Source organism: Pan troglodytes, chromosome 14 (genome assembly GCF_028858775.2).
Source record: "Pan troglodytes isolate AG18354 chromosome 14, NHGRI_mPanTro3-v2.0_pri, whole genome shotgun sequence".
NCBI lineage: Eukaryota > Metazoa > Chordata > Mammalia > Primates > Hominidae > Pan > Pan troglodytes.
Genome location: NC_072412.2, coordinates 17431992 through 17457295, shown reverse-complemented (window position 1 = coordinate 17457295; position 25304 = coordinate 17431992). Strand labels below are relative to the sequence as shown.

The window sequence follows — 25304 nt, the reverse complement described above, 5'->3', positions numbered from 1 at the left end:
ATAAAACAATAACAATACATTGTAATCAAAGTTAGGTGAATACGGTCTCTCAAAGTGTCTTGTATTGTACTCACCCTTCTTTTTCTTGTGATGACTGTGAGATGATATAATGCCTATGTGATGAGATGAAGTCAGGTGAATGAGGTAGGAGTTGTCATGTGGTGTTAGGCTACTAATTATTTCTGGCTATCTGACTACATATCAGAAGGTGGATCATCTGCTTCATGTGATGGTGGATCATTGAGCCATGACAATGTTGATGGTTGGGACTCAGAAACAGACCATTTTGATGACTAATGGGCAGATAGCACATGCAAAGGAATGATTCATGACCTGGGTGAGATGGAAAATGATGTCTTAATATTTCATCATACTCCTTAGAATGACACATTATTTAGAACTTATGACTTGCATATTTCTAGAATTCCCCATTTAATATTTTTGGACTATGGCTGACCATGAATTACTGAAATCACAGAAATCAAAACCATGGATATTATATTGTGAAATCTATGTTTGGTCTTCAACACTGTTTTCTGGCGTACAACTCATAGAATGTTTAGAATCTCCAAAGTGATGTCTTTGTATGCTAATAATTGAGTGATGGCTGGCAGTCCCTAGGTAGCTTCAGGATAGGAGCTGGTCACAAGAAAGAAGAAGACATGATGTGTTGGGACTTTCAGCCCCACCCCTCAACCTCCTAGGAGGTGAAGATTAGGTCAATTACCAAGAGCCACAGATTTTTTTTATTCGTGCCTATGTAATAAAGCTTTCTTTAGAACCCAGAAGGACTGGGATCAGAGACCTTCCAGATAGCTGAACATATGGAAGTGTTTGGAGGCTGATGTGCCCTGGGAGGGCATGGAAGCTCCATGCCCCTTTCCTATAACTTGCTCTATGCATCTCTTCATGTGTCTCCTTTGTGATACCCTTCATAATAAACTGGTAAATGTGTTTCCCTTAGTATTTGGGGCACTCTAGTACGTTAATCAAACCCAAAGAGGGAGTCATGAGAATCCCAACTTGAAACCAGCTGGTTAGATGATTCAGAGATCCACATTTGCAACTGATGTGGGAGGGCAGTCTTGTGAGACTGAGCCCTCAGCCTGTGGGATCTAACACTATTTCTAGATAGATAGTGTTGGAATTAAATAGAGGACAACTTGCTGGTTTCTGCTACAGAATTGATTGCTTATTTTTTGGTGGACAAAATCTTCCACACATTTGGTCACAGAAGTCTTCTGTTTTCATGATTGTGGCATGAGAGCAGAGGGAAATCATGTTGTGTGTGTTTCTTTCTACACATAGAGCAGATAAAGAGAGACTACTGTGTACTCTGCTCTAACTGCTCTTAGTTCATTTTTCTAGAAATTATACTTTCTAAGGTTGACACTGTCCACTTACACTAATTCTGATAATAATACAATTTTCTGTCTGTCTTACGGGATTCTGTTTGGATTATGACTATTGTATACTGTAGCTTACTTGTAGAGATCAGATTGTGATAAATTCTATTTTTCCGTGCATTTGAGAACTATAAAGGAGGGGAAAAGTGTTCTTAATGCATTAATTTCCTACCAAGAGTATACTTAATAATAATTTTACTATAGTCTCAATGTATGGTCCCAAAGGAAACCTTTATATCAAATCATGAGTCTTCATAACAAAGTGTTGGAATATTATGCTTTTTTAAACAAGATCTGGATCATGCACGAAAATATGCATGATTCTTTTAAGTTAAGTTGAAGTCTCGCAATGTCTCCTAGGCTGCTTTCAGACTCCTGGGCTCCTCAGGTGATCCTCCTGCCTCACCTTCCCAAGTAGTTGGGATTACAGGCATTTGCCATCATGCCCTCTTACGTTGTTAATACTCTGTATTTTCTATTTATATTTGTTAATTTAATGTATTTTACTTTTTTTCTTTAATAGTGGATGTGAGTTCTGTAGAGCCTATATTCAGGTAAGACTTTGCAGTTTTTTAAAACGAATAGGTTAACTCAGAAAATATAGAGAAAAGAAATCACTATCTGCTGAGTATTCTACTCTGGGCTAGACAACATATTATGTGCTTAATATTTATCATCTCACATAGTCATCACACAGCTTTGCAAAGCATCTGTGCTACTGTCACCTACTTTGTATTAAACAGGCAAATGTGGTTCAGAGAGGTTGATTAATTGGCCTATGATTCATAGCTAAAAAGTAGCTGACCCTTGAGTTTGCCATCTGCCTACTTTGGTCCCTAATCCCTTCTCTTCTCCCTCGGCATAGATTGATGGAGACCTCTGCATCACTGAGATCAAGGTACAGGTCCAGATTGGATCAATTCACAAAGTTACATTTTGTTATAGGTTAACTCTTTTTAGAGTTTTCTCTTAGAACACTCATTCATCAAATACTTTGTTCTAACATGTTTAACTGTTAAAGCGGTAACCAGTACCTTGTTATTATCATCAAAGTGTTTAGAGCAGATCTTACTTAGCTGTGGCCACAAGACATAGGCTTTTGTTTCATAAGGAAGACCAGGTAAATCTATAGATGGATTATTTTACTCTTAGTGGAGAATAGATATAGATATGTTATGTTAATCATATTTAGAGGCTATATCTTATAGAATTCTCTATTGACTGACTTCCAAGTTTAGTTTTTCTTCAAAGCAGTACCCTGCCTAGTTGCAGGCATTTTTCATTTTTTTTCTAGAGTCTTTTTTTCTTCTTCCATGACTTTTCTATAATCTTTTCCTGATTACTTTCTTCTCTGCTTTGCTTGGTGTTCTTTTCTTCTATTGTTTTATTCCTTTCTGCCAGCACCATTTTTCTATAGCTAAAATAAAAGGCACATGGAATTTTAGGATTTTAAGGACTCTTGGAGGCTAATCAAAACACTTTCATATTTCAAAATGTATTTAATATCCTGGAAAAATGGTTGTTCAGATGGAGAGTCTGAAACTCAAAGTGACTTATTTAAATATAGGAGGTAGCAGAAGTAATATTTAAACTGATTTCAAAGCCCATTACTCTTGTTTTTATATCATCATGTAGGTGAGTGTTTGAATAATAGGAAGAGGGAATGGGTCTAATTAAACAAATGGAAAAGGATAAGAATGGAATTAGCTGGAGAACCCAGTGGAAGTAGATAAGAATGGAATTATCAGGGAAAGGTCAAGTTTGAAAAGAAACAATCCCAGGATTGGTAGGAGTAAGAGTTTTACCAAAGAGATCAGAATGTTGGATTTTATGACAAGTTTGATTAAAGATAAATTAGAGGAACAAAAACACAGAAGACATTGGGAGTTATCTAGAAGAGCATACTAAAATAGGGTTCAAAGAAGTCCTGAATAGGTCACTGCTTTTTTGCTTGTTTAATTGGAGGAATGGGCAAACTTCAAGCTTTCTATTGAAAGATTAAAAAAAAAAAGAGCCACTGGGAAAGGTCTCTACAATCTGATAGAAATGTCCTATTCTGTTCTTTCACCCCAAATCTCACAAGAGTGGCTTAGAGCCCCTTGAATGCTAGGGGATTAAAGGTTGCTGAGTCACATAGATCTGTGGCCCAAGGCAGATGTCCCCTCCCCTTTGTCTCTTTTCCCAAGCCTCTGATGTCCTACCCATGTACATATAAAGCAGGGGTAAGATTGACTGGCAAGTAAGTCGTGGTTCAGTTGGGTTTTTGGTAACATGCTTATGCTGGAGGTGAATGACTGACTGAGACTCCATTTCGTTGTTTTTCAGGAACAGGTGAATACAGAACTTCTTGGTTGGTCATTGAGTTTATCTTTTCAGTAGTCTGTGCTTTGATGAGCTGAATATTTAAAGGTTGGAGACTGCCATGAAGCCCTGCAGAAGAAAGATCTGGAAGTGAGAGAGACACTTTCACTATATATAGTGGCTCCCACTTCCAGATCTTTCTCTCTGTATATATAGTACTTAGAGAAATCCAACTATCAGGTCTCAGTTTTTCTAGCAGTCTCTCTCCTTGGGTATAAGTACCTATGAAGATTTTTAAGGCTTTGCTAGTTTATGTAGACCTGAACAAGGAAGGACAAGTATAAAATAAGTAGTTAGATTTTATTATTTTTAATGTTTCAATTTTTGTGAGAAAAAATATTCCGAATAACAAATATACATTTGCAACTTGAAATTTGTAGGTTCAGCTTTTCAACATTTCAAATATTTCAGGGTACTGTTTTGTAGTGTTTCAGGGTGAAGGGAAGCAACAGGGCCTTCTTAAGTGGCTTTTATGTTGAAAAACAATGTCATTTTCCAGTGACACAGATTAGTCTTTGAATCAGAGATAGACAATGGATAAGGGACAAGGTAACTGTATCTTTCTTCCTTATTTTAGGTTATAAAGTTTGTTCCAGTTTAGACATCAAAAGTTATGTCAGCCATTAAGTAGATTTCCAGTTCATCATTGAGGACAGTTTGTGAGGATGAATTATACTCAGGGTATGGCAAATATATTGGCAGTCACTATTTCTTATGGAACTAAGAGTCAGTCTTTATTGTATGTTTTAGGTTGGGGAGGTAGAGTCAAAAATAGGTAACTAAAATCATTTTTAAAAACAGAGGACAGGAGGGAGGAGCCAAGATGGCCGAATAGGAACAGCTCCGGTCTACAGCTCCCAGCGTGAGCGACGCAGAAGACGGTGATTTCTGCATTTCCATCTGAGGTACCGGGTTCATCTCACTAGGGAGTGCCAGACAGTGGGCGCAGGCCAGTGGGTGCGTGCACCGTGCGCGAGCCGAAGCAGGGCGAGGCATTGCCTCACCTGGGAAGCGCAAGGGGTCAGGGAGTTCCCTTTCCGAGTCAAAGAAAGGGGTGACGGACGCACCTGGAAAATCGGGTCATTCCCACCCGAATATTGCGCTTTTCAGACCGGCTTAAAAAACGGCGCACCACGAGACTATATCCCACACCTGGCTTGGAGGGTCCTACGCCCACGGAATCTCGCTGATTGCTAGCACAGCAGTCCGAGATCAAACTGCAAGGCGGCAGCGAGGCTGGGGGAGGGGCGCCCGCCATTGCCCAGGCTTGCTTAGGTAAACAAAGCAGCCAGGAAGCTCGAACTGGGTGGAGCCCACCACAGCTCAAGGAGGCCTGCCTGCCTCTGTAGGCTCCACCTCTGGGGGCAGGGCACAGACAAACAAAAAGACAGCAGTAACCTCTGCAGACTTAAATGTCCCTGTCTGACAGCTTTGAAGAGAGCAGTGGTTCTCCCAGGACACAGCTGGAGATCTGAGAACAGGCAGACTGCCTCCTCAAGTGGGTCCCTGACCCCTGACCCCCGAGCAGCCTAACTGCGAGGCACCCCCCAGCAGGGGCACACTGACACCTCACACAGCAGGGTATTCCAACAGACCTGCAGCTGAGGGTCCTGTCTGTTAGAAGCAAAACTAACAAACAGAAAGGACACCCACACCGAAAACCCATCTGTACATCACCATCATCAAAGACCAAAAGTAGATAAAACCACAAAGATGGGGAAAAAACAGAACAGAAAAACAGGAAACTCTAAAATGCAGAGCGCCTCTCCTCCTCCAAAGGAACGCAGTTCCTCACCAGCAACGGAACAAAGCTGGATGGAGAATGATTTTGACGAGCTGAGAGAAGAAGGCTTCAGACTATCAAATTACTCTGAGCTACGGGAGGACATTCAAACCAAAGGCAAAGAAGTTGAAAACTTTGAAAAAAATTTAGAAGAATGTATAACTAGAATAACCAATACATAGAAGTGCTTAAAGGAGATGATGGAGCTGAAAACCAAGGCTCGAGAACTACGTGAAGAATGCAGAAGCCTCAGGAGCCGATGCGATCAACTGGAAGAAAGGGTATCAGCAATGGAAGATGAAATGAATGAAATGAAGCGAGAAGGGAAGTCTAGAGAAAAAAGAATAAAAAGAAATGAGCAAAGCCTCCAAGAAATATGGGACTATGTGAAAAGACCAAATCTACGTCTCATTGGTGTACCTGAAAGTGATGCGGAGAATGAAACCAAGTTGGAAAACACTCTGCAGGATATTATCCAGGAGAACTTCCCCAATCTAGCGAGGCAGGCCAACGTTCAGATTCAGGAAATACAGAGAACGCCACAAAGATACTCCTCGAGAAGAGCAACTCCAAGACACATAATTGTCAGATTCACCAAAGTTGAAATGAAGGAAAAAATGTTAAGGGCAGCCAGACAGAAAGGTCGGGTTACCCTCAAAGGGAAGCCCATCAGACTAACAGCGGATCTCTCGGTAGAAACCCTACAAGCCAGAAGAGAGTGGGGGCCAATATTCAACATTCTTAAAGAAAAGAATTTTCAACCCAGAATTTCATATCCAGCCAAACTAAGCTTCATAAGTGAAGGAGAAATAAAATACTTTATAGACAAGCAAATGCTGACCGATTTTGTCACCACCAGGCCTGCCCTAAAAGAGCTCCTGAAGGAAGCGCTAAACATGGAAAGGAACAACCGGTACCAGCCGCTGCAAAATCATGCCAAAATGTAAAGACCATCAAGACTAGGAAGAAACTGCATCAACTAACGAGCAAAATCACCAGCTAACATCATAATGACAGGATCAAATTCACACATAACAATATTAACTTTAAATGTAAATGGACTAAATTCTCCAATTAAAAGACACAGACTGGCAAGTTGGATAAAGAGTCAAGACCCATCAGTGTGCTGTATTCAGGAAACCCATCTCACGTGCAGAGACACACATAGGCTCAAAATAAAAGGGTGGAGGAAGATCTACCAAGCAAATGGAAAACAAAAAAAGGCAGGGGTTGCAATCCTAGTCTCTGATAAAACAGACTTTAAACCAACAAAGATCAAAAGAGACAAAGAAGGCCATTACATAATGGTAAAGGGATCAATTCAACAAGAGGAGCTAACTATCCTAAATATTTATGCACCCAATACAGGAGCACCCAGATTCATAAAGCAAGTCCTGAGTGACCTACAAAGAGACTTAGACTCCCACACATTAATAATGGGAGACTTTAACACCCCACTGTCAACATTAGACAGATCAACGAGACAGAAAGTCAACAAGGATACCCAGGAATTGAACTCAGCTCTGCACCAAGCGGACCTAATAGACATCTACGGAACTCTCCACCCCAAATCAACAGAATATATATTTTTTTCAGCACCACACCACACCTATTCCAAAATTGACCACATAGTTGGAAGTAAAGCTCTCCTCAGCAAATGTAAAAGAACAGAAATTATAACAAACTATCTCTCAGACCACAGTGCAATCAAACTAGAACTCAGGATTAAGAATCTCACTCAAAGCCGTTCAACTACATGGAAACTGAACAACCTGCTCCTGAATGACTACTGGGTACATAACGAAATGAAGGCAGAAATAAAGATGTTCTTTGAAACCAATGAGAACAAAGACACAACATACCAGAATCTCTGGGACGCATTCAAAGCAGTGTGTAGAGGGAAATTTATAGCACTAAATGCCCACAAGAGAAAGCAGGAAAGATCCAAAATTGACACCCTAACATCACAATTAAAAGAACTAGAAAAGCAAGAGCAAACACATTCAAAAGCTAGCAGAACGCAAGAAATAACTAAAATCAGAGCAGAACTGAAGGAAATAGAGACACAAAAAACCCTTCAAAAAATCAATGAATCCAGGAGCTGGTTTTTTGAAAGGATCAACAAAATTGATAGACCGCTAGCAAGACTAATAAAGAAAAAAAGAGAGAAGAATCAAATAGACGCAATAAAAAATGATAAAGGGGATATCACCACCGATCCCACAGAAATACAAACTACCATCAGAGAATACTACAAACACCTCTACGCAAATAAACTAGAAAATCTAGAAGAAATGGATACATTCCTCGACACATACACTCTCCCAAGACTAAACCAGGAAGAAGTTGAATCTCTGAATAGACCAATAACAGGAGCTGAAATTGTGGCAATAATCAATAGTTTACCAACCAAAAAGAGTCCAGGGCCAGATGGATTCACAGCCGAATTCTACCAGAGGTACAAGGAGGAACTGGTACCATTCCTTCTGAAACTATTCCAATCAATAGAAAAAGAGGGAATCCTCCCTAACTCATTTTATGAGGCCAGCATCATTCTGATACCAAAGCCTGGCAGAGACACAACCAAAAAAGAGAATTTTAGACCAATATCCTTGATGAACATTGATGCAAAAATCCTCAATAAAATACTGGCAAACCGAATCCAGCAGCACATCAAAAAGCTTATCCACCATGATCAAGTGGGCTTCATCCCTGGGATGCAAGGCTGGTTCAACATATGCAAATCAATAAATGTAATCCAGCATATAAACAGAGCCAAAGACAAAAACCACATCATTATCTCAATAGATGCAGAAAAAGCCTTTGACAAAATTCAACAACCCTTCATGCTAAAAACTCTCAATAAATTAGGTATTGATGGGACATATTTCAAAATAATAAGAGCTATCTATGACAAACCCACAGCCAATATCATACTGAATGGGCAAAAACTGGAAGCATTCCCTTTGAAAACTGGCACAAGACAGGGATGCCCTCTCTCACCACTCCTATTCAACATAGTGTTGGAAGTTCTGGCCAGGGCAATCAGGCAGGAGAAGGAAATAAAGGGTATTCAATTAGGAAAAGAGGAAGTCAAATTGTCCCTGTTTGCAGACGACATGATTGTTTATCTAGAAAACCCCATCGTCTCAGCCCAAAATCTCCTTAAGCTGATAAGCAACTTCAACAAAGTCTCAGGATACAAAATCAATGTACAAAAATCACAAGCATTCTTATACACCAACAACAGACAAACAGAGAGCCAAATCATGAGTGAACTCCCATTCACAATTGCTTCAAAGAGAATAAAATACCTAGGAATCCAACTTACAAGGGATGTGAAGCACCTCTTCAAGGAGAACTACAAACCACTGCTCAAGGAAATAAAAGAGGATACAAACAAATGGAAGAACATTCCATGCTCATGGGTAGGAAGAATCAATATTGTGAAAATGGCCATACTGCCCAAGGTAATTTACAGATTCAATGCCATCCCCATCAAGCTACCAATGACTTTCTTCACAGAATTGGAAAAAACTACTTTAAAGTTCATATGGAACCAAAAGAGAGCCCGCATCGCCAAGTCAATCCTAAGCCAAAAGAACAAAGCTGGAGGCATCACACTACCTGACTTCAAACTATACTACAAGGCTACAGTAACCAAAACAGCATGGTACTGGTACCAAAACAGAAATATAGATCAATGGAACAGAACAGAGCCCTCAGAAATAATGCCGCTTACCTACAACTATCTGATCTTTGACAAACCTGAGAAAAACAAGCAATGGGGAAAGGATTCCCTATTTAATAAATGGTGCTGGGAAAACTGGCTAGCCATATGTAGAAAGCTGAAACTGGATCCCTTCCTTACACCTTATACAAAAATCAATTCAAGATGGATTAAAGATTTAAACGTTAGACCTAAAACCATAAAAACCCTAGAAGAAAACCTAGGCATTACCATTCAGGACGTAGGCGTGGGCAAGGACTTCATGTCCAAAACACCAAAATCAATGGCAACAAAAGCCAAAATTGACAAATGGGATCTAATTAAACTAAAGAGCTTCTGCACAGCAAAAGAAACTACCATCAGAGTGAATAGGCAACCTACAACATGGGAGAAAATTTTCGCAACCTACTCATCTGACAAAGGGCTAATATCCAGAATCTACAGTGAACTCAAACAAATTTACAAGAAAAAAACAAACAACCCCATCAAAAAGTGGGCAAAGGACATGAACAGACACTTCTCAAAAGAAGACATTTATGCAGCCAAAAAACACATGAAAAAATGCTCATCATCACTGGCCATCAGAGAAATGCAAATCAAAACCACTATGAGATATCATCTCACACCAGTTAGAATGGCAATCATTAAAAAGTCAGGAAACAACAGGTGCTGGAGAGGATGTGGAGAAATAGGAACACTTTTACACTGTTGGTGGGACTGTAAACTAGTTCAACCATTGTGGAAGTCAGTGTGGTGATTCCTCAGGGATCTAGAACTAGAAATAACATTTGACCCAGCCATCCCATTACTGGGTATATACCCAAAGGACTATAAATCATGCTGCTATAAAGACACATGCACACGTATGTTTATTGCGGCATTATTCACAATAGCAAAGACTTGGAACCAACCCAAATGTCCAACAATGATAGACTGGATTAAGAAAATGTGGCACATATACACCATGGAATACTATGCAGCCATAAAAAATGATGAGTTCATATCCTTTGTAGGGACATGGATGAAATTGGAAACCATCATTCTCAGTAAACTATCGCAAGAACAAAAAACCAAACACCGCATATTCTCACTCATAGGTGGGAATTGAACAATGAGATCACATGGACACAGGAAGGGGAATATCATACTCTGGGGACTGTGGTGGGGAGGGGGAAGGGATAGCATTGGGAGATATACCTAATGCTAGATGACGAGTTAGTGGGTGCAGCGCACCAGCATGGCACATGTATACATATGTAACTAACCTGCACAATGTGCACATGTACCCTAAAACTTAAAGTATAATTAAAAAAAAAAAAAACAGAGGACATATTTTAATTCTACCAAGAAACATGATATAATATACAGAGGACTGGTCTTTCCCCAAATTTTGTTTTTTGTTTTCATTTTATAGAGTGAGCACCAAGATATGAACTAGCAGATTTTCTTTTTAAATATATGAATTTGCTCATTTATGTTGTATCATTTTTCTTTAAAGTTTTTTTGGCACACGGACTATTGAAAATTCACAGTGTACAAAAGTTGAGGAAGACTTTAATCTTGCTACCAAGGTAAAATGTTCTTTTGTGAAGTTGATTTTCTCAGTTGCAATATATTTCTGTATAGTATTTCTTAGCAGTGGTGTATGTATCATTATTTCATGTTGGTAATATGAAGTTGGTCAGATAAAAACATTTTATAGAAATATGAGTAGTTGATTTAAACAGTTATTTGTTTTTTTACTTTAGTAAATAACAAATGATTGGTAAATACTTTGAGGGTGTGAGGGCCAAAAAATGGAATGGGCTGGAGAATACATAGTGACAGGAACATTATACTAGAAAAAACTTTTCCACAATAGAGAATATATAAAATCTGGTAAAGATTTATTTGGATGAGTAAACTTACTGTGACTTTTAAAATTATTCTTTTGTAACTTAAAACAAAATTCATGCTTAAATTTGTCTTGATGGACCCAGTTTCTTATTATAGTAATCAAGGAATCTCTCTGATACTGTTCAGTTCCGAAACTGTGCCACATAGCATATAGGGGTTTTTTTTTTTGCATGTATTATTTTGATATCATGTAGTTTTCAAGAGAGAGTTTTCTCTCAGTTTCTCTTCTTGGTTCTTTAATTACACCAAAATAATATTAGAAATTGTGAAAATTTATTTGGGCATGGTGGTGCATGCCTGTATTTCCAGCTACCAGGGAGGCTGATGCAGGAGGATTGCTTGAGCCCAAGAGTTTGAGACCAGTGTGGGCACATAGCGAGACCTTATCTCTAATTTTAAAAATAATTGTAGAAATTTAGAAATGTAAATTCTGTTTCTCAGAATCTGTATTATTAAGGCATGCCAGTGTGTTTTCTAAGTTTTTCATTAAAAGTATGCTTTAAATTCTTCATCTAAATGAAGAATGCAGATTTTACCCCAAGTAAACAACCAGTTCTGGAAGCAGAGACTCTGAATAAGCATATAGTAAGATTTTAATTTCAGAATTTTTAAATTGCAGTTTTTAAATATATTGTTCAAAGATCTTTGATCACATTTGAAAATCTTAAATTACGGAAGATTTTGTATTTAGTTATTTAAATAGTCATTTTGGAGCTCTTGCATCACTATGAGATACTGCAGGTTAGAAAACATACGTGTGTGCATCCTAGTGTACCCAGAATACAGTCTTGCCTATAAAAAGGATTTTAAGAGGTTTTCAATGTGAATAAATAAGCTGACAAATGAATTTTTATATAATGGAATATTACAAGTGAGATAATATGCATGATATATCTTATAATTAAATATAATGCATTTCAAAAATATGGCTTAAATTTATATTTTCTTTTAATATTTAGAATGCATAAATTCATGTGAAAATATGTCTCAAATAAGAAGACAATCAGAGATATGTAGTAAATAGGAAAGAAGATTACACTATATTTTCTAGTATCCTCCAAGTGGAGTTTAGATTAAAATAATTTTAATCTCAACTCATGTTCTTTTTTTTTTTTTTTGAGACAGAGTCTCTCTGTCATGCAGGCTGGAGTGCAGTGGTGTGATCTCGGCTCACTGCATCCTCTGCCTTCTGGGTTCAAGCAATTCTCCTGCCTCAGCCTCCTGTGTAGCTGGGACTACAGGCGCATGCCACAATGCACAGTTAATTTTTGTAATTTTAGTAGAGACAGGGTTTCACCATGTTGGCCAGGATGATCTCTATCTCTTGACCTCATGATCCGCCCGCCTTGGCCTCCCAAAGTGCTGGGATTACAGCTTGAGTCACCACGCCCATCCAAAACTCATGTTCTATTAAACATATCTTTTCAAGGAATACATTACTCTAAAATTCTGATTACCAGTACTTTCTTCAGGTGAAAAGTTTATGGAACATTCGATTTTAAATTTTTTCTCTCTCTGTAGTAAGAATGTTCCCGCTTTTAGGTATTGGCTGAAGACCATGTTTAACTAATTGAATGTCTTATTATATAATAATAAAATTAAAATCTTTATTACCCAGGTATTAACAAATAACTAATTGTAGTGTAAATACTGATCAGCATTATAGGAATATATTATGAACAAAAGTCTGTACTTTATGTGTTTCATCATATGTCTTATAGTTGTTGTTTTTCATTTTATTTCATGACTGAAGCTCATACTTGATTCACTGGTCACCTCTCTTGTTTGTTTCTCCCTCCTCTTTCACCTTTTTAAAAATGATTTGCCCCAGACTTTTTTCTCACAGAATACATTTCTTCAGTGTCTGCTTTTTAGAGCATTGCTGTCTCAATTGTCAGCATATTTATTTACAGGTTTCTATTTAGTGGCTATGTATGATTTTCATTAATCAATCATTGCCATCTCCATGATTTATTCTTTTTTTCTCTGTTTCTTGGAAGAAGCAGAATTTATACAATTATTTATACTTAGCTTTTTGCCGTTCAGAATAGAAACAACCTATACTATTTCAATGCAAACCCAGTTAAATAAGGTACTATTAAAGACTAAACTTTCATATTTTTCCACACAAGAGGTAATTAATACAACTGTAAATTAGGAAGAGATATTGCAAAATATAACATGTAATTTAACTTTTTAAATTTTAATTATTTCTACAATACTATAAACTACATAAGAGTAAATTTTTGTTCTAGGTTATTTTAGCTAAAAAAAAAAAATCTAAGGGCCAGGTGTGGTGGCTCATGCCTGTAATCCCAGCACTTTGGGAGGCCAAGGCCGGCAGATCACGAGGTCAGGAGATCGAGACCATCCTGTCTAACAAGGTGAAACCCCGTCTCTACTAAAAACACAAAAAAGTAGCCGGGCGTGGTGGCGGGCGCCTGTAGTCCCAGCTACTCGGGAGGCTGAGGCAGGAGAATGGTGTGAACCTGGGAGGTGGAGCTTGCAGTGAGCCCAGATCATGCCACTGCACTCCAGCCTGGGTGACAGAGCGAGACTCCATCTCAAAAAACAAACAAGCAAACCAAGAAATTATTTTCTGACATTTATCAGAACATACTTTATAATCATGTATCAAGTAGATAACAGCTGCATAGTGCAATTCTGCTAATTTGCAGGATTAATTTTGAAGCCAGTGTAGAATAGTGCAAAAGAAAATAAGGCTTAGAAGGCACTAGGAATCTATTTAGTTCCGAAGTTGTTTGTCTAAAAACTAAATAATTTCTCTGCATTGATTTATGGACAATTATATGATTCTGTGTATATCTAGATGTACAAAAGCTCTAACTGGATTCAGGGAGAAAGAGTTTAAACTGTAGTCTTAGTCTTGCTCAACTTGGAACTTGAAAAGATAATGCCTGGGACTTCAAAATATCAGTATTGGTATATTTTGATTATCCAGTATAGATCTGAAGGAACATTTCTGGAGTTGGATAAACATGAGAAATAGGACACCTGTAAAACTATAATAACAACAATTTGGTTGAGTAGTATTTTAATAAGTAGACATTCTTTTCACAAATAGAACTCTTTGAGTTTCTTTGTGGCAGCCATGTTTGCAGCCACATAGGTATCAAATAATAATGATGTATTCCAAGGTCACAACTGTGGATGTGGAAGAGATAGCAAAGGCCTCACCAGTTAGGTAGAAGCAGCAGCTGCATAGTGGTAACAGCAATGAGTGGATGTCAAAAGATAAGTCTGTATTTGGTTCTGACACTTACTAGCTATGGGAACTTGGAAAAAATCAATTAACTTAACCAAATGCAACTAACTTGGTTTATAAAAATAGCGCTCATATCTACCTCTTAGTTGCATGTGATGAAATAATGTTTTAACAAATGTGAAAACATTTTTTAAACTGGAAAGTCTGTATACAAATGTAAGACAAAATGTTCAAAGTGGCATTTATGTGAAAGCAGTATTGTTAGCACAAGAATGGGGAGTAAGAACAGGCATGTGGATTTCTAATTTTGGGTAAGGGGATGGTAACTTTCAGCAGGCTACTACTGCAGATTTTCCATAAAAATATAGCAGTTTGGAAAGCTAGACTTTCCTGATGAGATTTTCAATGTTTTGACCTGGAGTAATTCCTTTCTGAGTACCAACTGTGTGCTAGGCAGTGAGTCTCTGAATATCCAAGATGAAAAATTATGCTGCAGTAGTAGGAAGAAAATAACAAATGAAAAACACTTATAAATTACTGTAACTTTTTCTTTAAAACAAAACAGAGAATGTTCCTTAAGAGAAAATTGAAGAACTTTATAATTAGCATGCATATGGGAGTGGCAGTGGAATTCAATGTCAGAGTAGATCTTTCTGCAACTGCCATTTAATCTCCTGTCTCAAAGATGAGGAGTAAGCCATATGAAAGTCTAGGAGGAAGACATTCTGAACAGAGAGGGCAGTGGACCATATTTGTTCATCATTTTGTTCTTAACAACCTAGAATGACTAGGATGCAGAAAGTGGGGTAACCACCAATGTCATCGTCATCCTCATTATTCTAAGGTGAAGAAAAGTCTGCAAATATGTGTCTGTCACATGTTACATGTTTCACGAACACGTGTTTTTATTTTTCTCTTTATATGAAGGCTTGCTCTACTTTTCTGAAGTTATGCCTTAAGAATGAATTGCATACTTTATCTAATGATTGTTTGCTTTCATTTAAAAATAACATAAATATAAATTTTCCTTATGAATCTTTCCTTTCAAGCAGTTCTATATCAGCAAAAAAGATGTAAAATTATTTTCATTATTTTAAGCCCTTGTTTTCCTAAATGAAACAGCTTTTAACAGAGTTCTGTTCCTACTTCGCATGACATACTCTGAAAATTCTCTTCATGCCATGCATAGTTTTTAACCAAAAAAATCTATAATTATGCATATGTCAAATGTTGAATCATTTGTATTTTGTTTGTATGTCCTATTGTTTTTGGTGAGGACTACAGTGTAAGGCAGATACTTTGAAGTAAATTCCTTTTAAAATATGCATGAGTGAATTTTTTGGCGAATATGATTTATTTTCCTTGCTCAGTAACCTAGTCAATAGCCACATGAAAGTAAAAGATAAGCGTGATCTACAGAGCATATTTGAGGTTTTCTCTTGAAATGTTTTTGTTTTCAATATGTGAACAGCCTTAAATCTAATTGCCTTTAAAGTTAAAAAATGTGTTTTAAAAAAGATTTTTAATAAAAAATGTGATGCTTGTCATTATTATTTTTAAATTGAAATTATTTATTGAGGCAGGCTGTGGTGGCTCACACCTGTAATCCCAGTATTTTCGGAGGGCGAGATGGGCAGATCACTTGAAGTCAGGAGTTTGAGACCAGCCTAGCCAACATGGTGAAACCCTGTCTCTATTAAAAATACAAAAATTTAGCCAGGTGTGGTAGCTCATGCCTGTAGTCCCAGCTACTCGGGACACTGAGGCAGGATAATTACTTGGTCTTTGGAGCCGGAGGTTGCAATGAGCCAAGATCATGCCACTGGGCAACCCTGCGAGGCTTCATCTCAGAAAAACAAAATAAAAAAATAGTAAAAAAAGAAATTATTTATTAATATTATCTTTAACAGATTATCTCTGTGAGTGATACACAGAATTATGAGTGTTTACCTGCGGCTACATATCAAAAAGAAATAAAGACAACAAATGGCAAAATAGAAGGTAAGAACCATTTTTTATTTAAAACATCTTTTGTCCAAATGTTTGTCTCAAAGCATGAGGACTGATATACTCTGACACCCAGAGAAAATTATTTTTTAAATGCATAACATGGAAGAACAAAGGCAGTGAAAGTTATGTGTCTTCTCAGGTGTTGGCAACAGATTATATTGAGAGTGCCAAAAAAGAGCTGAATTATTAGTTTAAATTCAACATACTCTAAGACCTGAGGAAAGGAGTAAAACAGGGAATGAAGACTGAGGAAGACAGAGAGTACAGGGAGTACATGAGGGAACAAGAAGCAGGTTTACATAATGGAGAATGGTAAAATAAAAGAACTCTTTAGAGAAAGATAGAGCATGGTTAGAAAGCTGGGAAGAATATAAAGTGACCTTCCATTACCAAAATTTGGCAGAGAATTACAGCAAACATGTTGTCAGTCTTGTCTTTCTCACCGGTGGGAAGGCATTAGGGATGGAAGCACCTGACCATGGAGAGTTGTGTTTTATCTGCAGTATGTGAATATAAGCATATTTGCACAGCCATGCGTGTATATAATTTGTTATATACACTCAGTATAGACGAGAAGTTTTCACACTTTAGAAAATCAGCTGAATACCTTGTTAACAATGCACGCTGTGACTCAGCAGACTTGGGATTCTGGCATTTTTAATAAATTCTCAAGTGATGCTGTTGCTGGTGGTCCTTGCACCTCACTCTTAAGTAGCAAGGGAACAGCCTTTCCTTTGGAAAAATCTGGAAGAAGGGCAGTTGGATAGAAGTTCAAGACATAACAGGGTCAAGAGAAAGCATTATATTGCTTTTATTTCTGAGTATGTTTCTGACCAGAGGGGAAAAAAGAGGTAAAGAAATAGTAATTACAGATGTCAGATACTACCCTAATCAAAGAGAAAGAAAGTGTTGGGAAAATTGATTTTAAAAGATGTTGAATGGGAAGAATCAAGACCACAGATGTAGACATTATTTTGGCTAAGGAAGAGGGATTGTGAGGCATGAAACGCAGCAAGAAAGAAGATAGCCAGCCAACTTTGGAGTTTCTGAAAAGGAAATTTGAGTGAATTCACTTCAGATGCATTTACAATATTTGCACTCCAGAAGATTAGATTGTGGGTACTCCAGAGACTACTGGAAGCAGGAGGATTACTAGAATTGGAGTAAACCATGGTGACTCATTAGTTTTCTCTATTACTATCAGGCATAAAATGTTTATATTTTGTTGATATTAGCTATTCAAATGAGAGAGATTTGAATCTAAGAGCATTAGCTTTATTTTTAATGAAGCAAATTGTTTTGGTAAAATTGTTGTTCTATAAAAATCTATTAGACACTTACCATAATAAACAAAGCCAACTAATTTTTAGAAACAAAAAATTACAGAATTTATTACTTGAATTCTAAAATTGTTTTTTAAAATAAATATTGTCCTGATTTAAAAATATAAAATGTTATTTATATGTGATAAGTATGTTGCCATAAATTTTCAAATAAACATATCAATATTGAAAGCTCATTATACAATATTTTTTAATGAGTTTTATAGTATTTTTTGCATGAGTGAATCAAGAAAATTTCTGAGGATAAACTAGAGGATACAGCAATGTAGGCATATGATTACACTGCAAGGATATGGGAAACAATGAATATTTTATTTAGTATTATCCATTAAGTAAATATCCAAGCTGATCAATTTGTAACATGTTCAGTGATGAGGTGTCAGTTCTGCATTCAGCTGAACTCTCATCATAACGGTGTACCATCTCAATTGTAGGACAAATTAAAGAACATGATTAATATAATAATATAAATTATTCCAGTGTATTTCATTGAATATATGGTGTAGGATTCTATATTCAGCTTTGACATTTATTTTTTCCGGGTCATAATTTGCTCCTCTGATCAAAGATCATTTCTCTTTTCATCACTCAGCATATACATATTAATATCAACACATTTTGCATGCACAACACATTCTGACTTTTGAAGTCTTAAGTGCATGTTTGATGAAGCCTAGATTCCTAGTTTCTTCAGTGTATTTCTGTCATGTGAGTGTCCTAAAGAAACATACCGAAAGAAAACCCCCTAAACCCAAAGGAATCATTCTCAAAGCTGAGAAAAAGGACTTAGTTAGATACTATCACTGGATTCATTTGTGGCTGGTTTTGTCATATTTACTTATGACTGATAATAAATCTCTTTTGCTTTTTAGAGTCTCCTGAAAAGCCTTCTCACTTTGAGGTATTGAGCATTATAATTTTACCTTGAATTATTTATTAACTATGTATTTTGTGAAGTACACATTCGTTATTAATCATTTTTCTTCCAAACCCATTTAGCCTGCCATTGAAATGCAAAACTCTGTTCCAAATAAAGGCTTAGAATGGAAGAATAAACAAACATTGAGAGCAGGTAAATTTTACAGTTCAACTATATTAAAATGAATATTTCAATAGTTGACATATTAATAGTCTCATCTCCCCAATGTTTATTTTTCAAATATTATGGAAATATTTGAGTTAATAATGTCAATAGTGGTATCCACATTTGAAAAACTGATTACTTACAAGAACACGAATTTTAATTAGTTTTTTTAAAAAGTAGCTTTAATTTCAGGTGTTTCTGCTTTCATGTCCTCATACTGTAATGTTTTGTATTGGGAATGTCTGTATGACTTAAAGATTCAAGAAGGTGTATTTTTAAACTCTAATATTTTTTTCTGTTCAAAAATTGATTCAAATTCTACCCTTTACTGCAGGGAAAGCTTCAATTTTGACATGCCAATTGTGTTTTAACATTGGTTACCTCATGGGACTGTAGTCATTTGAAGCATCCTAAGGAAATCTGTTGTTCTGATTAGCTTACTTTCTGTGTGTGTGTGTGTGTGTGTGTGTGTATGTGTATGTGTTGTGCACGTTTGTGCCTGTGTGCATGTATATGTGTGTTTGTGTGTGGTACCCTTAATTTTTAAAAACTGGGAGAAGTAAGTCCCAGCTACTCGGGAGGCTGAGGCAGGAGAATAGCGTGAACCCTGGAGGCGGAGCTTGCAGTGAGCCGAGATGGCGCCGCTGCACTCCAGCCTAGGGGACAGAGCGAGAGTCCGTCTCAAAAACAAACAAACAGAAATAATGATAATAATAAGTGGGAGAAGTAATCATTTCTTTATGATCATTTTGGTAAAACTGTGATTCTGAAGCATTTGGCTTTGTGTCTTTTCATTGTTTAGAGGTAAACAATTGTCTAAACTGGTTTTTTATATTATTCCTATGCATGCTTAAACATTATACAACATATGTGCACGGTCATAGATAATATGTAGAATTTGTTTTCAACTTCTAATATGTAAATAATTGTACATTGTGTAATTTTCTGTAACATTCTTTGTTTGATCAGCATTATATTGTTAGATCCATCCATAATGTGTAGAATTAACTCTGATTTTGTTTATATTAGGTTCCTTATAGAATTCCATTATATAACTGCACCACAACTAATTAAAGTTTGTTTATGCAAAAAACAAATATATGAAAATAAAAACAAATGAGATATCAGTCTTCATTTAAGTTGGTTTTTACCTACTGATTTTTGATATATTAGAAACTGAAACTAAAATATTTCAAGTATCACTATGTACAATCATCTACTTTAATAAAAGTGAAAACTGTGACCTATGGACCATTAAAGCTATGCTGTTGTAACACATTATTTCCCTGAAACAGTGCAGTATAGACTTCATAGTACATATGAACTTCATGGTACATATATGCCACATTTTCTTAATCCAGTCTATCATTGATGGACATTTGGGTTGGTTCCAAGCCTTTGCTATTGTAAATAGTGCCACAATAAACATGTGTGTGCATGTGTCTTTATAGTAGCATGATTTATAATCCTTTGGGTATATATCCAGTAATGGGATCGCTGGATCAAATGGTATTTCTAGTTCTAGATCCTTGAAGAATTGCCACACTGTCTTCCACAATGGTTGAACGAGTTTACACTCCCACCAGCAGTGTGAAAGTGTTCCTATTTCTCCACAGCCTCTCCAGCACCTGTTGTTTCCTGACTTTTTAATGATCGCCATTCTAACTGGTGTGAGATGGTATCTCATTGTGGTTTTGATTTGCATTTCTCTGATGGCCAGTGATGATGAGCATTTTTTTCACGTGTCTGTTGGCTGCATAAATGTCTTCTTTTCAGAAGTGTCTGTTCATATCTTTCACCCACTTTTTGATGGGGTTGTTTGATTTTTTTTTTTAACTTGTTTAAGTTCTTGTACATTCTGGATTTAGCCCTTTGTCAGATGGATAGATTGCAGAAATTTTCTCCCATTCTGTAGGTTGCCTGTTCATTTTGTTCACTCTGATGGTAGTTTCTTTTGCTGTGCTGAAGCTCTTTAGTTTAATTAGGTCCCATTTGTCAATTTTAGCTTTTGTTGCCATTGCTTTTGATGTTTTAGTTCTGAAGTATTTGCCCATGCCTATGTCCTGAATGGTATTGCCTAGGATTTTTTCTAGGCTTTTTATGGTTTTAGGCCTAACATTTAAGTCTTTAATCCATCTTGAGTTAATTTTTGTATAAGGTGTAAGGAAGTGGTCAACTTTCAGTTTTCTGCATATGGCCAGCCAGTTTTCCCAACATCATTTATTAAATAGGGAATTCTTTTCACATTGCTTTTTTTCCAGTTTTGTCAAAGATCAGAGGGTAATTTTCACATTTCAATGAATTTGTCCATTTTGTCTAAGTTGTCATGTTTATTCACATAAATTTTATAATATTACCTTGTATTTTTAACTATCCGTAGAATCTAAAATAATGTCACATTAACTCATTTCCAAAGTTAGTAATTGTAGCTTTCTCTTTTCAAGAGCTAGTTTGGCTAGATAGACTTTTGCTTTTATTGATCCTCTCAAAGTGTTTGGTATTTTTCAACTCTTCTATCATTTTTGTGTTTTATTAGTTCCATCTCTGATGTTTTAGTTCTCTTTGCCTAGTATTTAAAAAATCTATATTTGGGAGCTTATCAACAACATAAATTGAATTCTCACAATTTTGGAAGCTGCACAGTTCAAGATCAAGGTATCATCAGATTTGATGTCTGAAGAGGTACCACTTCATGATTCATTGATGCATTCTTTTTCCCTGTGCCCTCACATGGCAGAAAGGGTAAAGAGGCTCTCTGGGGTTATTTCTGTCAGAGCATTAATCCATTTATGAAGGGTTGGCCCTCATGACTTAATTACATCCAAAAACTCCTACCTCCTAATAACATCACCTCTGTGATTTGATTTTGGCATATGAAAATTGCAAGGACAAAGACATTCAAACCAATACAAATATTTATCCTTTCCTCTGCTTCCATTGAATTTACTTTCTTATTTTTTTTTTTTAGTTTCTTCAGGTAAAAGTCGAAGTTATTTACTTGAGAGTCTTCTAATGTAGACATTCAATGCTGAAAAGTTTTATTTAAGTGCTGTTGTAGATGCATTTTACAATATCTAATGTGTTTTCATTTGAAGTTAGTTCAAAATACTTTCTAATTTTTCTTTTTACTATTTTTGGAACCAACCCAGGGTTATTTGGATGTTATGTTACTTAATTTCCAATAGTTGAGTTGTTTCAGGTACATTTTTATTATTGATTTTTAATTTGATTGCTTTTGGGTCAGGTAACATGTTTTGTATGACTTAAATCCTTCTTAATCCTTTTACTAAGATATAATCTAGAATATAGTCCTTGAGTACTTCTGAAGAATGGTGTTAAGTCTACCATATTCTTGCTGATTTTCTGCCTCCTTATTCTACCACTTGAGCAAGGGGTTTAGAAATTTTAGACTATACTTAGGCATTTGTCCATTTCTTTTGCAGTTCTATCTATTTTTGTATCATGTATTTTGAAGCATTTATGTTATTATCTACATAAATATTTAGGACTGTTATGTTTTCTTGATTCAGTGAACCCTTTGTCACTATAAAATCACCTTGTTTATTGCTGATAATGTTTTTGCTATGAAATGTACTTTGGTATTAATACAACCACTTTTCCTCAGCCTTCTTTTGTCAAGTGTTAGTGTGGTATATCTTGTTTCATCTTTAACCAATTTTTGTCTTTATATTTAAAGTTTATTTCTTATAGGTGTTATACAGGTAGATCTCACTTTTATATCCATTCTGACAATCTGCCTTTGAGCAGAGGTTTTTAGACCAGTTTAATTTATAATGTAATTATTGATGTGATAAAAGTTGTCTGTCAGCATGCTGTTTGATTTCTATTAGTCCCAGATCTTCTTTGCTTTGTTTTGTTCTTTTACTGCTTCCTTCAGACTAGTTTAGTAATTTTTATGATTTAGTTTTATATGTGTGTATATATATATATAGGTATAATGTTTTTTAGTTATTGATCTGGTTGTATATTTCTTCATGATTTAGTCATATCTTTTTGTGGTATAAGTTTATTTGGCTATTAGGTATAATTCTTTGCTTTGCTGTCTTAGTGGTTGTTTTAGGATTTATAGTGTATGGATTTACCTCATCACAACTCACCTTCAAGTAATATTATATCATATCATAGATGGTATAAGAAATTCCAATCATATATTTTCATTTCTTCACTTCCAGCCAGATACCAGCCTGGATCTGTGGGATTGTAGCATTTGTTAAGTTTAGAATATATTTAGCCAATTTTTCCTCAGATGTTTTTTCTGTCTCTCCTTCTACATCTTTGTGGACTTACATATTACCTGCTGGGAGTTTGCTCATAGTTCTCTAGTGTCTCAAATTTGTGAATCTTTTCTTTCATGATGGCAAATCAATCTATGCTCATATCTACTCAGTGTAGCTTTCATCTGAAGCATTGTAACTTGTATCTCTAGAAGTGCAATTTAGTTTTTAAAAGTATCTTCTATTGCTTTACTTATCTTCTTGATTTTTATTGTAGAATAGAGTTGAGTTACTTATAAACAGCTTGATCCTTTTCATTTTTGCTTTTTATGAGCTGACTCCCCACACCTGAGGCAAGGCCTTTCAGACTATTCATTTTCCTGTGAAGTCTGAGTCTTCCCAGGCAAATCTATAAAAATAGACACTCTTCTTGGCACTATGTGAGCACCAGGTGTGATTTTCTCTAATTTTATAAGTTCCGTTCTGACCTGGCTTGGTCTTAGGTAGTTTTCTGTCTTACATGCAATCTTCATTATTTTGCTAAATACTGGGAGGCAATTTCCAGGGGTTTCTTGCTTTTGCTTCTGTATCTCTGTCTCCTCCTCAGTGTTCTGTTCTATATTGTCTGTCTCCTTTGGTTTTACCAGACTCTAAGCTTTATCACTGTAACCAAGAGTGTCTGGTAGGTTCCACCTCAGTTTTTGTTTCCTGTGTCAGGTCTTGGAATCTCTGTCAAAGCAAGAAGCTGAAACATTCATAAGGTTTGCTTTCCACTTTTTTTTTTTTCTGTTTTTCAGGGACTATCATCTTCTTTGCCTAATGTCCACTATCTAAAAAATTGTTTAGTGTATTTTGTGTGTTTTATTTTTAGTTATTTTAGCTAAGAAGAAAAATCAGTACCTGTTGTTCTCTCTTGGCTGGAGGCAGACTACACTAGAGCTTCAGCACATGCCACACACTGGCTAAAATGCTTTTCTTCCCCCCTTGCTCAACTGCTTCCTTTTCAATCTTTGTTCCTCAGTGTAGCCATACATTCCTCAGGGGAATTTTCCATGCACCTAGTACAGATCCTATTCTTAGCAATCTATTTTCTTACAGTATCTATCTGAATTTATAATTGTAACTTTTCTGGGGCTTTGCTTTTCAGTATATTTTAAGCTAAACAAGAGCAGAGTTTTTTTTTTCTGTTTAATCTGCAGAGCTTAGTATAATGCCTTCCACATGGTAGGCAATCAACATATATTTGTTGAGTGTATGAGTTAGTGATTGTTAAAATATGCAGCCCTTTATATCCCAAAAGTACTAATATATTTTATTTCTATCTCCTCCTTGGGACAGATTCAACTACCCTATCAAAAATCTTGGATGCAGTTCCTTCTTGTGAAAGAGGAAGGGAACTTAAAAAAGATCACTGTGAACAAATTACAGCAAAAATGGAACAAACGAATAATAAGTTTTGTGTACTACAAAAGGAACTGTCAGAAGCAAAAGAAATAAAATCACAGTTAGAGAACCAAAAAGCTAAATGGGAACAAGAGCTCTGCAGTGTGAGGTATGACATCCTAGTTTTAAATAAATATTTCAACTATTTATACTAAAAGTATGTAGGATACTTTTTGTAAAAGCTGACTTACATTCTGAGATTTAACTGGAGAAAAAAATCTGTCTTGTAGAGTGTCAAATTCTTTTAAATAATAAAAGTTCTTAAATGTGAATACTTCCACTGATAATTAATGCATATTTATTTAAATCACAATTTTAATGGCTATATAGAAGGCCATTATTTGGAAATACCATTACTTAGAAATTAATTTTTTTGATTTTTAATTGTTTGTATTATAAATGCTACAAGGCATAACTGCATGTAATTCTTTTTCTACCTTTCTAATTATTGACTTGGAATAAATTCTTCAATATAGAAATATTTAGTTAAATTATAGGAAGTTTTTAAAAAGTTCTTTGTTCATTACTTCTAAATTGTTCTCAAGAAAATTTATATTCATTTACAGTTCAACAAAGAGAGTGTGAAACGGCCATTCTTCTCTCTCCAAGAATCAATTTCCTTTAATTATACACTTTTAATCTTAATGTGCATGGAATATAAAGAAAATATAATTTATGATTAGTTTATTCAACATCTCTCACTCTCCTACATAAATAAAATTAATTCAGAGTTCTAGGTTAAAAATACATATTATTTTTATTCTTTAATTAAATATTTACACTCTTT

The 25304-nt window shown here is 35.9% G+C and overlaps 1 protein-coding gene across 1 annotated transcript in view; it reads left to right on the top strand.

The window, feature by feature from the left end:
• The window catches only part of LOC129136897 (ankyrin repeat domain-containing protein 30B-like), a 49335-nt gene that overhangs the window by 19427 nt on the left and 4604 nt on the right, over positions 1-25304 (top strand). The window contains 8 exon segments of the mRNA XM_063792167.1: positions 965-980; positions 1930-1960; positions 4653-4672; positions 10779-10851; positions 16313-16403; positions 18628-18656; positions 18755-18827; positions 24413-24626. Coding sequence (XP_063648237.1) covers positions 965-980; positions 1930-1960; positions 4653-4672; positions 10779-10851; positions 16313-16403; positions 18628-18656; positions 18755-18827; positions 24413-24626 — 547 coding nt within the window.